General features: G+C 33.4%; 1 protein-coding gene across 1 annotated transcript; it reads left to right on the forward strand.

Annotated features, from left to right (window-relative positions):
• The first annotated feature begins 1,387 nt into the window (after positions 1 to 1,387).
• Osi1 (Osiris 1) lies at positions 1,388 to 17,511 on the forward strand. Its single transcript, XM_089646709.1, has 2 exons — positions 1,388 to 1,865; positions 17,063 to 17,511. Exons 1-2 carry the CDS (start codon positions 1,388 to 1,390, stop codon positions 17,509 to 17,511), a joined length of 927 nt encoding a protein of 308 aa, XP_089502835.1.
• The last annotated feature ends 215 nt before the right edge of the window (positions 17,512 to 17,726 follow it).

The following is a 17,726-nucleotide window of genomic DNA, read 5'->3' on the forward strand; positions in this document are numbered from 1 at the left end:
CCGGAGTAACTCATTTACCTACATATTAAATATACGGAATACGTGTACTGCGTTTGCGTTATTTGATGGGCGTATAATGCTAATTTATTGTGTTCGTTTCAATTGAGCCTAGTAATGCACACACCTGAACAACATTCGTCTACGTTTTCACGGTTTTTGTAGATTTACGTCACCGTGAAATGTATTGTGTTATCTTGAAAGTTGTCCTATACTAATAATATGCGTGTATTATAGTAATTTGATACCGACCTACATGTTATTGAAATCATGCGTGATATTCTGAAATGTGGACAATTTGAAATGAAGCAAATATATCAACTTGTTGAAAAAGAAAGACAAACGTTCCCAGGTTACGAATAACCTGTCAATATTTAAATTTCTTGTACTACTATCATTATAAGCCGAAAATGGTTATGGGGCAATGGTGGTTTAACCGCATTTCAATATTTTGTGCTTGTTCTATTAAGTATTCGAAAACAAATTTATTTGATAAATTATTACAACAATTGAAAGAATGACAAAATTTTTCCTCACGTGGTGAAGTTTGAAACCTCCACAAAATATATAAATTTCTTCTAAAATTCAGATAGCAAACACTTAAGAGGAAGCTACAAGCCAAAAATGTGTATATCCTTGGTATACCTTATATTGTAGGTAATAGGTATTAAAATCGCTTGACAAACGGAGTCTAGAATCGTTCGATTTCAAGCACAAAACTGTTTTTTATTTATTTTGTAAATAATTTTATAACAAAGCAAAAAAGTTAACCAAGTGCAACTGTCACAGATAATCTTAGCTATAATAGATACTGTATTTTTTTAAAGTTGTTTCCTTTATGCGTTCATACATTTCAATTGAAAACATATTTTTTTTAGTAGCTTACATTTATATTTTTTATCGAGTAATTTACTTTTTATTTGTATTCTACTCAAGCGAAACGATAGGAAAACCTTCAATTTATCTAAAGCATATTTTATGGAATTCATAATGTACACCAATTCGTAATAAAGATTAATCAAAATAGTGATTTAGCATTAAGCTTCGCTTTAATTGCTGAACAAAATTTTGCCGAATAACTTGATATTCTCACAAATAACGCTTTCGAAAAACAAGTTTTTATTCATCTTTTGAACATTATTCAATGCAAAATCGATAGTGCAGTTCAATCAACGTGATTATACTGTGTTTCAAGTTGAAAAAGCTCTTTTCAATAAATTTCAATAATTTGAAATACTTTTCGCAATATTTAAAGCGGGATTGATAGCGTAGTGAATTCAACGGTTTCTTGTATTTGTGTGCCAGCTTTATACGTAAACAGCGCCTTTTTCTACAATTTCCCAGATCTTTTACTTAATAATCATTTTCTTTTACCAGGAAAACATCAACGATGGCAAGATCAAAAGAATACTCGTCCATTACATGGTGCTTCATCTTAATCGCTCTAATCCCCCTTGCTTCATCAGCTTCAGACGACGATTATGTCATTGAAGCTCAAAATACCTGCTACAAAACACAAGACACCTTCTCGTGCGTTAAATACAAAGCCCTGAGATACGTTACAGGAATGGCACGCTCAATGTGGACGTCAGACGATACTGGAAACAGTTCCTCAAGGAACCTAGCTGATGATGAGAGGATCCTGAGGATCGTCAGGATCAAGAACCCAGAGAATCTAGATGTCGATGTCCAGGGCGGTGGGTTATTCGATGATTCCAGGCAGATTGAAAATGATTCTGAGCTGGATAAGGTTGTCAAGTTTGGGAAGAGGCAGATGCAGCTGTTTTTGAAGAGTCATGGAGTCAGTGTCAGTCTTCCACAAGGAGCCAGAGCGGTCATCGATGATGAAGTCACTTCTTCACTTCAAGGTAAGATATTCTTTTTTTTTATTGAAGTTGTTAATAAAAGGGGAAATTTCATCATTTCAAAAATGTAATGTCGAACACAATGTAATGTAACAAGGTAATGTTGTAGGCTGAAGAGAAGGGAGAAGGAGATGAGGAAGAGAATGATCGGGAAGTGCCTGGCTATTCAGAATAAGTTTTCTAAAGTCATTTTAAGCAACAGCATAGATTCTGAATCATCATTCAAAATAATATGTACCTAGAATAATTTTAGATTAAATGAAAATAACCAACTTTGTTTACTCCACTATCCATCTATATAAATAAAAATGTTCGTTTGTTCAAAATCTTAAATCTTCTAAAGTCACGGATTGCTTTGAAATTTTAACACAATGTTGCATTCGAATACGCGTGTGTTTTTATATAGCTATATTATATAGATGTCACCTGTGACAGGTAAAAACATGTTTTTTTTAAACAACACCATCTATTGGACATAAAAGCAACAAGTGCAATTTTTTCTCTATCTGCACAGTCAGGTTGAGCGATAGCAATGCGTGGCGGGGTACAGCTAGTTTTAAATAAAAAAATATCAACATGTTTCAAAACCAAAGTTTTCTTTATCAGGATACAAAGTAAACTAAAAAATAAGGCATACGAATGGACAAATAAGATTACAGATACATTAAGTATAAGAATAGGCGGTGGGAGAATGTAATTAATTTTTAATTATTGTACAAGTTATATTTTTAAATTAAAATTAGTGGTGTAAACAAAGTTGATTATTTTAAATTATTACAAAGTAATTTTTCAATTATTGAAGAAAATACACGGAGAAAAATGCGTATTGTTGATTTATTCAAATCATTTTAAAATTGGAACAGCAGGCTGTTTCCTAATAAAATTTTAGTACTTTTCGAATATATCGGAACACGTTTTCATGTACTTGCGTTTGCCCTGCTAATACATAATGACGAAATACGAAAATATAATGCTTTAATAAACCTATCAATTCATTCGTTATGGGGCCTGCAATCCCGTTTTAATGGGATTACGAATAATTTCAGAATTTTTTCGATAAATTAGCAATGTTTTATATCAGTAAGTTTTTTCCGTAAATGATCAAAGTGATAAAGATTATTTTTTAAGAGAAGTGAAATAAACTATCACTCTATCAATCTAAAATACACGAAACACATAAAACAGTCAAGTTAATTATTGGAAATTCAGTAAACAACTAGACTAAGACGCATTTAAAGTAAACCAATATCAAACAACAACAAATTTATAACGTAAAGGAAATAATATAAGCATTGCAGGCGGAATTAATTAAATTTGTTCGACTTACTAGATTTATATCTAGCAACTGATGCTTTTTTTCTTGAATTTTAGTAACTTAATTACTTCGTATAAGACTAAAACATATTATCGTAATTATTAAGAGGAACGGCTGCGGGCCTGCTTCATACAAAAGTTTATATTTGGCTGGCAGATCACAGCCCATATCACGCCCACACCATATCATCTTTTAGGTGAGGCAAGTCTCTATGGGATTGTATGGCGAGCAATATGGAGTTATTTAAAATGCTTTGAACTTATAGTATAATTTGTCACCCCCTTTAACCTTTTCCACTCTGACCATTTTTTGTCAGAACCAATTGGCTACTCTGATTAAAAATTAATGTTATACTAGCTTTTCGCCCGTTGCAGGCAACTAATGGGTAAAAATTAATCGCGTGGTGTAGTATTTGAATGTAGATGAGGCGAGGGTGTGGGACTACAAATTTTTAAGTAAAAAAAGATTGCCCCTTTAATAACGCCTGCTCGCGTCCCCTTTAGAGTTACATCCCAGTTTTCAAATAGTATGTGGGCTACGCTAGGTTTGTTTAGACTGGTTTGTGATTTAATTCTAAGACCTATTTTCCATGTTATTTTCTGTAACAAAAAATTGCCCCTTTAATAACGCCTGCTCGCGTCCCTTTAAGAGTTATATCCCAGTTTTCAAGTAGTTTGTGGGCTACGCTAGGTTTGTATAGACTGGTTTGTGATTTGATTCTAATACCTATTTTTCATGTTCTAACCTAACCTAACCTCAAAAATACGCAAAATTTATAAACTTTTAAAATTGTCATATGTATGTTTGCATGTGAATGAAGCAACGAATGTGTGACCACAAATGTATAAAAATATATTTGTGTTTAGAAAGAAATGAATATTTTGAGAAACAAAAGTGCCAAGGAGCTTTCTGATCATTTTTTCACTGAGCCATTCGGATTTTGTAAGTCGAGACGCGTAATTTGATACCCATATCGTATGTACGGTTTTTGTCATCGACATTCTTCAAAAGTTGTTATTTTGGAAAAAGAATTGCTCAATTAACACGCAAAATTTAAAAACTTTTAAAAATGTAATATGTATTTTGGCATATAAATGAAACTATGAGTGTGTGACCACAAATATATTAAAATATATGTATGGATAGAAAGAAATGGATATTTTGAGAAAAAAAAGTGCCAATGAGCTTTCTGATCATTTTTTCACTGAGCCATTCGGATTTTGTAAGTCGAGACGCGTAATTTGATACCCATATCGTATGTACGGTTTTTGTCACCGACATTCTTCAAAAGTTGTTATTTTGGAAAAAGAATTGCTCAATTAACACGCAAAATATGTATGCTTGCATGTGAATGAAGCAATGAATGTGTGACCACAAATTTATTCAAATATATGTGTGTTGAGAAAGAAATGGATATTTTGAGAAAAAAAGTGCCAAGGAGCTTTCTGATCATTTTTTCACTGAGCCATTCGGATTTTTTAAGTCGAGACGCGTAATTTGATACCCATATCGTATGTACGGTTTTTCGTATGACCTCTACCCGGTACCATCTGCGTAGGTACCTGCACCACCACTACCACTACCACTACCACTACCACTACCACTACCACTACCACTCCTACTCCTACTACTACTTCTACTCCTACTCCTACTACCACTACCACTACTACTCCTACTCCTACTACTACACCTACACCTACTCCTACTCCTACTCCTACTCCTACTCCTACTCCTACTCCTACTCCTACTCCTACTCCTACTCCTACTCCTACTCCTACTCCTACTCCTACTCCTACTCCTACTCCTACTCCTACTCCTACTCCTACTCCTACTCCTACTCCTACTCCTACTCCCACTCCTACTACTACTACTACTCATACTCATACTCCTACTCCTACTCCTACTCCTACTCCTCCTACTACTTCTACTCCTACTCCTACTCATACTCCTACTCCTACTCCTCCTACTACTTCTACTACTACTCCTACTCCTACTCCTACTCCTACTCCTACTCCTACTACTTGGTACAATTTATAAATTTGCGTGACGCTATTGATGTAGTTTTTCACTACGGGGCGACGGTATCCGTGTCAAATTATTTTTACCAAACTTTATTTTATTTCGTTCAAAAGCATTATCGATTTTAATAATATGAACTACCAAAGTAGGTACCTGAACAGATTTGATCGTTTTTTTTAATTTTAAATCCATAGGTTATATAACAACACTACGGACCTAACCTAGAAAACGGGCTAAAACACGCTCTCAGTACCTGCCTACCTAGGACCTCTACCCGGTACCATCTGTGTAGGTACCTGCACCTACTATTAAAAATTTACCGAAAAAATATTTACATAACGCAATTAGGCACCTACTCGTTAAAAAATAAACAGATGAAAACTTTTAATATGAATGGCTCCCAGGCTAACGTCATCCAAGTTCTGCGCTCCTGGTACAACTAATAAATTTGCTTGACGCTATTGATGTAGTTTTTCACTACGGGGCGACGGTATCCGTGTCAAATTATTTTTACCGAACTTTATTTTATTTCGTTCAAAAGCACTATCGATTTTTAAAAATATACTGCCAAGTAAGTACCTACACAGTTTTTTATTGTTTCTTTGAATTCACAACATTTCGCTGCTTGTCTATGATCGGCTATTATCTCTGATTAACCAAAAGCCCGCCTGTTGGCATTTTTCGGTTCAAATTGCAAATGTCAAAACTTTAGCCGCTTATTGTAAGATTTTTGATTTAAAAGAGAAATTTTTCGTTCAATATTTTCGCGGCACCCTATCTGGTAATTCGTGTGACCATTATATGTTTGGTACATTTTGCATAAAATAGTTGTTAAATCACACCTTAGTAAGTAAAAGAAAATACATTTGATTTCAATAAATATGTTTTATTTACATAATTTCTTTTATTGCGTAGCGATAATTATGTAAAGTATGGGAATATTAATTATTTATAATATAAATTAAGTAATATAAATTATTTGAGCATTTTTAGCACAGACAATTAATAATATAATGAATAAATCAATCTACGAATTATTCGTAGAAGGATACAGTTAAAAATGACTGAAGGAGATGGAGTTTATTAGCTCAGTTGGTACAGCAGCGCCCCAGCAATGCGAGAAGCAGCGATAGCTCTCGAACAGTGAGTTCTTGAAATTTGCACAGATTTCCTGTCTTGGTTTTTCTAGGCAAACGCAAATATTTTTTGATTTTAACATTTTTCAATTGTGAGCTATAGAGCTTTTGAATTAAAGTTGTGACTAGACCAAAGCCATGAAAATAGCAGAGATTTTGAGTCATTATTTTCTTGCCCAAAGCATAATATGTCCTTATTATCCTAATGCATAAGCTCCTAATGTAAATACTATTTATGAGTTACGAAATATTCATTCAACCTCATCCGTCAAAAACAGAACCATTTTTTTGTTTCAAATATTTAAATAAATTTAAAAAAAACGTTGGTGTCGGCTAGGAACAATTAGAACATTTTTACGGACAGTTTAAAATCTAATACACAATAATTGAGGGGGCGTATGAAAGTCCTGCACTAACTCTACCGTATGGTATTCCATTTGTCTGTAAATTTGTTTGTTACGTTCCGATTTATGTTCAAAGTGGTGGCCGTGTTGAATACCACCTCTTTATACCGCCAGAGTTCGCATGAGCGTGGATCTTACTACTAGCTGTCACGTCGGAAAATTATGGTACCTACCAGCATTGAGAAAGTTTGAAAAAAACAATTTTCATTGAAATAGTGACATGTCTTTGGACAAATTGTATCATTTGAATTTAAAATGTTTATGGTTGGATACAATAGTGGTTCAATTTTATTCGAAATCTATTTTTTCCGTACTATTTCTCATGCCCCTAAGGGCAACAAGGCTTTTCGACATTTTGGTCAAATTAAGTATTTGCACCATGTTTCGTTGTTTTTATCTCTCTTCAAAACCTAATCTAAAATAAGTCCAACTTCTACATGAGTTCACAAGGTAAATTATACAAAAAAGTTCCATTTCATGTTTATTTATTTTTTAGGACAAGTAGATTCCATTTGTTGTAGGATCCAACTTAGTTCTATCTGCCATAGATAAAAAAAAATTAGATCAACATGGTGCTAGTGTAACTATAGTGAATTTTAAAGTAATGGGTAATGTTCGCGATCTTTTTTTAAAGAAAATTTAACCAATTATTTTTTGAGAAATCTAACGTCAGGGCATGTATCTAAAGCGTAGAGAAGTAACTTTTGATAATGGTACTGCAACTTAAAATTCATATAAAAAAGTAAATTTTGCAATCAGCAAACTAATAGGTATATTGCGAAAAGTTATAAAAACATGTAAAAAAACAACCTATCATGAAAAGGACTCTATCAGGGCTTAATTTACGAACACAAAGCAGCAAAAAGGGGGTACATACTTCGGGTTCCTTCTCGAATGTTATATGTGATGATGTGACAGTCATTATTCCAGGCTAGGGAATGCAATCCCGCAATAAAATGTCAATCCAGGTATTTGCGGGACTGAACAATCTTAGTCCCGCTGGATCCAGGTATTTGCGGGATCCAGCAGAGTGGACTTAGATATCTTATCAATCGTATAATAAAGACCTAATACCTCGATCTACCAACCTTGTTTTTAGAATTTTAAATTTATACATATAATAAAACAAGCTCTTTGGGATATTTTAAATAATTTATTAATAGGTATACCTTTAGTTAGACATGGGTAAAATTTAAGTCATTAATTGGCAAAAAATAAGATAAGACATAAATTTACATAACATACCCGCCTTGGAACAGACTTTGTCTAGTGAGGTGGGTAAAAGAAATCTATGTACACAAATGAAAATAAAATAAACGCCCGGATTGCCGGCACTGAAACTGAAACTGAACTGAAACTTAAATAATAACGTTCACACGATAAACAATATTCTTGTACAATGAGCATCATAAGTTTAATTAAACATTATTTTGGAAATAGCTTCGTAAAAAAGTAAAAGTATTATTTGTGTCATCTGATAAGCGGCTTCTGATATTGGACACAAGGTAGCCAGCGGCTGAAAAAGCTCGTTCAGCTTCCACGCTGGTTGGCACAATAGTCATTAGCGCATTGTAAGTGAATTGAAGGTATGTGCCTTTTAATCCACCGGACTCGAAGTAATTCATTTCCTTCTTTATCAAAACCTCAAGGTTGCTCATATTGCCAGATCTAGGTTGTTGATGGGCTGTTGATCTCGAACTCTTCATACTAATCAAAGTAAGTTCGAGTTCGTCTTGAAGTGACATTGGTGCTTCTGCTGCTGCTGCGTTTGTCTCCAGATTAGCGAGAGAAGTGTCGTCATCGTCATCGTAAGGATCATCAGCGTCAGCAGTATGTATGAGCTGCGCTTCTCTGTAATCCCGCCAGTCCAGCGGGATCCCGCAAAATTTTCGACCGAGATTAGTCCCGCAAAATGTCTGCGGGATCTCGGTATTTCGGGATCCCGGTATACCGAGATTGCATTCCCTATTCCAGACTAACAACTGATCGTTAAGATCCTAGACAATATTTAATTCAGAATTCATACTTTGAGTCTCAATTCTCAACATCTCAGATTCATAGCAATTGCAGATGAAACTTTCTTGTTCCATGTTCGAAGGGCACGTTTGGTTAAATTAATACGATATTTTTAAATATTGATTTTATGAATAAACAGATAATTAATTCCACATGCACCTCTGACACCCAAGAGACTCGAAAGGTATTATTTAAATTTCCAATGGTTGAAGTTTTAATTCTACCCGCCTGTTTCTCATTTGAATGTCAAACTTTATGTTCTGTAAAAATACCTAAAATTCTAATTAATTTCGTTTACCATTACCATTTATGAATTTATTAACATTACAATTTAATGAACATGTGGATAAAAATAAACCTACTTAATTACTAACTTCTGATTACTTAATTGGCCATAGTAATTACAATGAGTTTTTATTCTGTATTATTTCGGTCGGAACAGCTCTCGTATTATAATATTTCAGTGCGTCTGAAAAAGAAAGGCGGGAAACATCTCACGAATGAAACACACTTATTTCGGTTAGAGCTGCAAGGTGCATTCGTGATTTGTAATTACCTATATCCCTGCGTAATGCAAAAAATTTTATCCTATACTTGCGGAAAAACTCAATAGATGTCGCTCATAAAAAAAAGTACATATTTATCCAAGACACTGTCTAGATTGCATTTCGATCGAGTTGAATCTTGCGATCATACCATAAATATAGCAGTAAATGAAGATAATGTTGGTATTTCTTATTCGAAGTATGATTCAGTTAAATATGACCGAAGTATTTAGAGGCCCATTAGCTCATTTGGTAGAGCGGTGCCCTGGCAAGGCAATGGTCCTGGGTTCTAGTCCTAGATGTGACCGTATATTTTTCTGATTTTCTGTGTCAAATTGTCGTATAATAATCGCTAATATTGTCTTCAATAATAAGGAAGTTGAGTGAAAAATATTTTGACTTATAAAAAATATGTTCATGTAGATCAAAAAATATCGATTCTAAATATATAAATATATTTCTATATTATTATTCTTAGAATTAGTTAAACGTTCTTGAAAAAGCATTCAATAGCAATAGACTGTATACGCTCCACGATTGGTCGAAAGAATTCTGACGTCACATGTGTCGTGACTTGTAAGTAGAACGGATCACCTATGGTGCATCTTTTTCTATTACATGAGAGATGGTCGGTTTAGATGAGAGAGGTGTATAGGCCAAATGTTTATTTGGGTTTGTCAAATATATGTACGTATTTGTTGTTATTATTATATGAAATGGATTTCTTAAGATACATATTCGTATAGTGCTTTATATAATATGTTGTTTATTGCATAACTTAGAAGTTTTTATTATTATACATGTCACATAACATGTGATACACTTCAGGCCGCCGGCCGCCCAGAAAAGTCTCACAGTGAACTGGGCTGTAAACCGTTATTTTACTTTTGGTCTTTACTTTTCTGCGCGGTGGTCCTGAATTCGCGCGGGGCACGTCAACAAATAGCGACGGCAATACCGTACAAGTACCGTACCGGGCGGGAAAAGCAAATATTCTAACTTAAAATATTAATTTAACTATGAAATCTTAATCAATTTTCTTTTTTTTTAATAACATCAATTCTAATAGACGTTAACATTGGTAAAAAAATTACTGGAATTCATTGTTGAAGAATTAAATTTTTTTCCATACAAAATACTTAAGCGACGTGGTTTTCACAATTCGAATGACGTCACACCCACACCCCGCCTCTTACCGCTCGGATTCCGCTCGTTTTGGCGGGCTTAATAAAATTTAAACTTTGAGAATTAGTTTAATTATGAAAACAAACTTTAAAAAAAAATACCAGTATTTAAGTTTGAATGTGAACATTGATAAAAAAAATAAAAAAATGGTCTCAACTTCCTTATTAAATATTACAATTTGAGATTTTACTCATTAAGTTATTCCAAAAAATAAATAAATTCACTGCATTCGACGAAGTATTTTCATGAAAATAAGACAAACGTAAACTTTGAACAATTTTCCTGTCAATAGGTATTTTCAATATATAGCTACTTGGAAAGAAAGTGTATATAATTAGCACGAAAGTAAGTTCATATTACTGAGTAATTTGTGGTTTACAATAGAATATAAATAAAATTGGAACCCCGCGCTTACTTCGTGTATAGCAATGCCAACTTTGGCTGTGTATTGATATTCTAAAAAATACTTATGAATGCAACACAAGATTAATTTAAATATAATAATTAATACAAATATATGTAAAAATATATTTTTTAAATATTCAAATACATGTTTTTAAAATAAATTTTCAATGAAAAACAAACATGTTATAGTTATTTTGAGATAAGCCCGTGGATGACGAATATACGTTGTAGTCATTCGATCGTTCGTAATCATATTGCAAAAAGAAGAGGATGAAGAATTAATATATTTTTGAAATATAGAAGAGGGGTGGGTCCAAATAAGTGCCTTGTGGTACTCCATAGAGCAAAGTTATGGACTTTGACTTGATGCAAATTGGTTAATCTCCGTAAAAGAGTTGGCAAAAAGTAGTGAAACTCATTTTTAAAAAAATTTAATGAAATTACGCGAATACTTTACAAGGTTCCCAATCGTGGAGTCTTTGGAACCAGTGGGACTATGGCACCTCCAATCGGGGTATATTGTGAAGATGTAGAGAACGGGTAGGGTAAGAAGATAAGGGAGATCAAGATCTGATAACTAAACACGGCTATTGCGATTTTAAGCAAAGTTTCGATTCTAAATGTTTGTTATTATTTAGTTACAAAAGTAGCATTAATGCAAATAATAATATGTAAATCGATATAGATATCACTAAATCAATAAAGGTATCAATAAGAGAAATTATGGTATCCGATTGTCTGTCTTACGCAGACTTTCAAGCTGATTTCTTGCAATAAATCGGTCATTCCAACCACAAAATGGTGCGGCATTACGACAATGTGTATCGCGTTTCTTCAATAGCAATTTCAGAAATTTATTATACAAAACCGATGGTTTTTGCGATAAATTTTATAAGTTGAGATACAGAACTTTATACTGTAATTGTTATAGATATTAACTTTATTACCGTAAAAATCCTTTTTTCTCATTGAACTAAAGCAGCGAGTGGTAGAAAGTAAAATGCCATTAGAAAAAAGCTTATCGAATTTCTTTTTATTAATAATAATAATAATATTTTTTTTATTCCAGGATGTGGGGAGGTTAGTGCAATCCCACACATCCCATAGAGGGTATAAATACAGATAGTATTTACATATAGTAAAATAAATAAAAAGAGATTACAAATTAAAAATTAAATTAGAAATTAAATAAAAAATTAAATTAAAGCAGAGAAGCAAGGGAATCCATCGGATCTAAGATTGTGGGAGCAAGTATCTTTCTCCAATGGTCTTCAATGCTCGATCCTGAATTCAGACGGGATTCTATGATAAGAATGTTTCTGGAATGGTTTATCCTTCCCCTCAGTCCTGCAATCCTGGTTCTTAACAAAGCTGTAAATCCTGGAACTCGCCCTTCTGTAAACATTGAGGAGGCACTGCAGTGCCTGGGGAGTCCGAACATCAATCGGTAAGCGTTGTTATATTGCACCCGAAGCCTTTCCATTATTCTTCTCTTGAAATTAGCCCAGAGCTCGCATGTGTACAGGGTGGTGCAAAAGGCTACGAAGAGCGTCCTTTTCACTCGTGGACTACAGAGCCGAAATCTTCTACTGAGCATGTTACATTTTATACTCAGTACACGCCTCTGCCTGTCAATATCTTCATCATCCGTTAACTTGTTGTTGATGACATGTCCTAGATATTTTGTGGTTTCTACTGTTTTCAGAATCTCACCATTCAAAAAGACGGGGGGAATGTTTTTTGGGCCTTCCCCGTGTTGTATGACCAACAGAGCTGTTTAACTGGATATTTCCTATATACATGATGGAATTGACGGTGCTGTTTCATGTGATCTTTCGGTCTTTATATTAAACATTTGTCACTGTTTAATTAGTTTATTCAGACTTGATATACAGGAGACATTTTAGAGGTGCAAGCTTGCTGGCTGACAATACATACACTGTTTTACAATAGCCGACAATAACAATAGTGATGGCATTAACATAGTGATGTGACAGGTGCGAGCTGAAAACAGATACAAAGATCTAGAAATTTCTGACTGCAAATCTCAAGGTGCCAGAAGTTACTGTTCGTAATTTAACTCGTGTAAAAACAGCACGCGGGACTATGGCATCCCCAATTTAGGTATGTAGTGAGACTGAAGCGTGTGAGGAGGAGAAGAATATGAGAGACAGGAAGGCTGAGAAGTACATAAAGTCATGAGTCTGTTACGTCTTTTCAGACATTTCTAATAAACATAGAACCTTACATCTTTAGTTTAGTTTGCTTTCATTAATTAAAATGAAATTAGTTATCTGACAGTTGTTGTACAATGTACAAAGCTTTAAGAATCCGTGTTTATTATTCAAAAGACAACCTGTCATAAAACTTTAGTCACACTCTAATGTCATTTTCACTTTGAAGAAAGCGTCATACAATACATAATGTTTACAATGAGACTAAAATCTATTAATCTTGCAACAAATGTTTAACTAATTATTATTGCCAACCTAAAATAATAATGACTTATAATGACTTTACATTTTAGTATCAAGGTTTAAGCCCCCGCATTCCGAATTTCTGTTACATATTTATCTTGAAAACTTTAAGTTTTTATAACAAATAATTATAAGCAATAATTAGTCGCCTGAAATATCAATACAAATGGAAAATACAAAAATAAATGCCGCCAACGGGAATTGAACCCATGCCTTCTGATGTCCGGTCAGGTGCTCTGAAACCACTGAGCTATGTCAGCTTATTTCCAACCCGCGAAAAGGATTCAATATGTACTAGTACCTCAATCAACAATTACTGCTTATTATATTTTTTCCACCTGTAAACAACCAACTTTATTGTTGTAGGAAAGGCTTTGTTAGTGCTAAATTTCTCAGTAGATGGCGTCGAGACATATTATATCTTCATTTATTGGTGAAATATTTTTGACTTGTCAAATATTATTATTTTTTAATGATAAACTAATGTTTATACTTATTGCTTAAAATTATTTGTTATCCTTTATGCTATGCATAAAACTTTGTATTAAAAAATAATTAAGTTTTGATTTTCCATAAAAATGTATATTATATTGTTTTATAAGATCATTTACATAGATTTTTCGAGCCGAAACGGTAATTATATGAAATTCCTTCAATAGAAAAAATCGCAAAGTATGCTCCGAAATTGATTGAAACTGATTTTGTTCTGTTATTTAAAATGTCATAGGTAAGAAAGAGTTCACAGTGTATCTTTTTGCTCTATTTTAATCGAGTCTTGTTTAATGGAATATTTACACATTTTTCGCTTAATTATTATCGTATTTCTTAGTACTGCGCAATCCCTCTAAAATTCACATTACATATCTCCCTTTCAAACCATTTTCTTCTGCAGTGATGAAATCTTCAACAAGCTTAACACGATGATACTTAAACAACTGTATTCTAAAACAATACTCCTTTACATTAAAAAATACAAAACACGAGGTCAAAAACATATCCAATAAGCAACTACAAATACAAAATTTGTATTAAACTCTACTATAAAATCCCTCTCTCATTCAAAACTCGCAACAACATTTAAATCTCAAATAAAAACTGGATTCAAAACATAGGTAGATCAGAAATAGATAATATTCTGACAACAAATACAAACTGAAACTGAACAAAAAAACAACACACATAAAATATTTATAATTATTTCAGAAAAAAACTATTTTATATATTTTGTAATTAAGTACTTTATATTATCCATACTACTAAATTTTAATAATATATTAATCGAATCCGTGAGGATATCATTCTATATATATATTTATCCAAAAAAAAAATATATTTATATATATATTATAAAACACAGTTTATTATATTATTTTTCTTCTTTATGAATGCTTACTACGTAGCCTTAAGGCAAAACTTATTGCTAAATAACTATTTCCGATTAATCTTTATAGCGAATTGGTTTACATTATGAATACCAAAAAATATGCTTCAGATAAATTGAAGGTTTTACTATCGTTTTCCATGAGTAAAATACAAATAAAAACTTTAACTACTCAATAAAAAATATAAATATAAATTACAAAAAAAAAAAAAATTTCAATAGAAATGTATGATCGCACAAATGAAACAACTTAAAAAAAATACAATATTATAGCTATGATTATCTGGGACAGTTTCACTTGATTTTTTGCTTTCTTATAAAATTATTTACAAAATAAATAAAAAACATTTTTATGCTTGAAATCGAGCGTTTCTAGATTCCGTTTTTCAGGCGATTTTAATGCCTATTACATATACGAGTATTCGTGACGATATAAGGCATAATAAGAATATACACATTTTTGGAATGTAGCTTCCTCTTAAGTATGAAAATTTACGCATTTATAAAACAGAGGTTTCTGGATAGTTTCTGGAGGTCTGAATAACCTGACAATATTGTAATTCTGTATGATGCAATAATTAACTGACAGATTTTTTTTTTTTTTGTTTTATAGTGAATTCCTCACAAGAGTCCCAACTGCTCCCGTCTGGAGCCAGTGAGACTATGGCATCCCCAATTGGATGTTGTGAGGCTGAAGGTAAGTGGGGAAGGGAAAGAGGAAGGTGGGGAAGTGCCTGGCTATTCAGATCTAGTCACTAAACACGGCTAAAGCCATTTGGAGCAACGTTTCAATTCTGAATGGTGGTCTTACACCAGGGCGATACTGGTAGTATCTTCCACTCTGGAACGTGCCGCAAATATACTATATATTATTTTAATTAATTAATTGTGAAATAACACAAATTAATCAAATAAAATTTATTTGCGCACGCCGGATTCGAACCCGCGACCTTCGGAATGGCAGTCCAATGCGTTACCACTGGACTATGCCGGCCGTCAAATTCAGATGATTGCCTGCTGCGAACCTGACGCTTTAGACCACGCTATCTAACTGGTCAATTAACAAAACGGTGACCGGATAAATCATCAAAATGATAATTCATCACATCTTTAAAAAGTTATATAAAGTCATGGAAAGTGATGAAACAAAAACTTTATTAACTGGGCTAAGTAGATTAGGTTAGGTTAAAAAAAATTTCATCATTGACTTTAATCACTTTTTAAAAGTGTGTTGAATAGTCACTGTGTTGAGTTAGCATGGAACCAACAAAACATGTTCCAATAAAAAGAATCTAGAAACTTGGGCGAAACCGGGTAGTAGTATGGCTAGTCAAATAATAAGTGAGGAATTTTATTTTAAACTGTTTCAAATTCAATGCTTTTAAACCCCAGTTAAAATAAGCAGAAAAAGGTTATAAAATCGAATGATTTGGTAACTAGGTATTCATTGTAACCGCGGTTTGTCGCACTTATTTACTGAGATTAACATTTAAAAAAACACAAACATTTCCGATCTAGTTAATTTACAAGATTTAAATAATAGGTAGGTATATAAAATGACTTGAAATAAACGCTGACCAAAAATACCTTGTTAAAATTTTATACTTTTACAACTGTTGATTGGTGTCATAAATTGTGGAGAAATGGATATAAATAATATTTAATTGAAAATCTAAATACAAAAATCTATATGCTTGAAAAGAGCGACTGTAAATTGTGGCGCGCGGGCGGCTGGATTTGATTTGTATACACATCTACAGTTTTATATCGAGACTGTTGAAAATTTGCACAATTTGACTTCAAAACAAGAGAAAGGTCACTGTCTACTTTATATTTCTAAAAACTCTGTGTAAACCCCGGGAAATGACGGTGACTTCAGCTAGTTTCACAATCAAATTTACTATAAACGCATTATTTATTAAAGCTTTTGCGTTGGTACAAGCTTACTAAAATGATCTTGTTTTATCGTGCAGCGACGATCTAAAGCTTGCATTTGAATATCTCGATTTTTTTTTCAATCAAAGTTTGTTATTTTTTTATGATTTAGAATATAATATTCATAATTTATTGGTATATATTTTCACAATGTTGTTTAACTACAGATTGCGGGCACTTGGTATCGTAGTACTATTCGGAATCAAAACATGATGGCTTGAAATGGCTTTATGCATTGTAGTGACCACATCTAAATAGCTAGGCTAGGGTGACTGAAATTGTACAGGCTTTGTAAATATGTCTCCGAGCAATTGGAATTCTTATGCGGCATAAAACACCGTACGTAGCAGTAAGTAAAAACATTGGTTTTCTTTATTTCCAGACGTAGCCCGCTCCGAATCTGACGGCAAAGGACACCACTCTCGCGGCAAGAAGAAGAAGCTGTCCATCCTCCTCCCCATGCTTTCCCTCTTCGGTTTGTTGAAGATCAAACTCCTCCTGGTGCCTATCCTCCTGACAGTTCTCTTCATCAAGAAGATAATAGTCCTGGCTGCCTTGTTCCTGCCAACCATCCTGTCTACCCTGAAGATTTGCAAGATGATGAACCCGGCACAGCATTCTCATACACAGTACTCCGGAGCAGAAGTCAATGCAGATTATTCTAATGGTTATGCCCATTCTAACTATGCCCAAACTGCCAATTCTGGTTATGGCAAGGAATGGGCAGCCAGTAGAGCATACAGTGGTCACGCGGTCGGAAGTGCAAGGACTATTGAAGGACTTGCTCCTATGGACACCAATGCTCTGTACCAAACCGTCCAACAAACATAGTAAGTTGGTGTTGATACCTTCGGAAAATAAGCAGTAATAATTGAGCGTCAGGATTCAAAATTAATGTACGCAACTTATAAACAATTTATTCTATCAAAGCATGATCATCAGCCATTATCATCGTCATCACAAGAAATCATTGAGATCATTAACCCAATGACTTAATCTAAATTATTTTGGAAATATTTGAACCTTGAATATACGTTTAATTGCTC

The sequence above is a fragment of the Hesperophylax consimilis genome, chromosome 25 (genome assembly GCF_061612785.1).
Source record: "Hesperophylax consimilis isolate HC1 chromosome 25, BYU_Hcon_1.0, whole genome shotgun sequence".
Taxonomy (NCBI): domain Eukaryota; kingdom Metazoa; phylum Arthropoda; class Insecta; order Trichoptera; family Limnephilidae; genus Hesperophylax; species Hesperophylax consimilis.

Bases quoted from the DNA above. Each gene is read 5' to 3' on its own strand.
- Osi1 (XM_089646709.1), top strand. From the start codon at position 1,388: ATGGCAAGATCAAAAGAATACTCGTCCATTACATGGTGCTTCATCTTA. The intron at 1,866-17,062 runs GTAAGATATTCT...CTTTATTTCCAG, and splicing joins AGTCACTTCTTCACTTCAAG to ACGTAGCCCGCTCCGAATCT.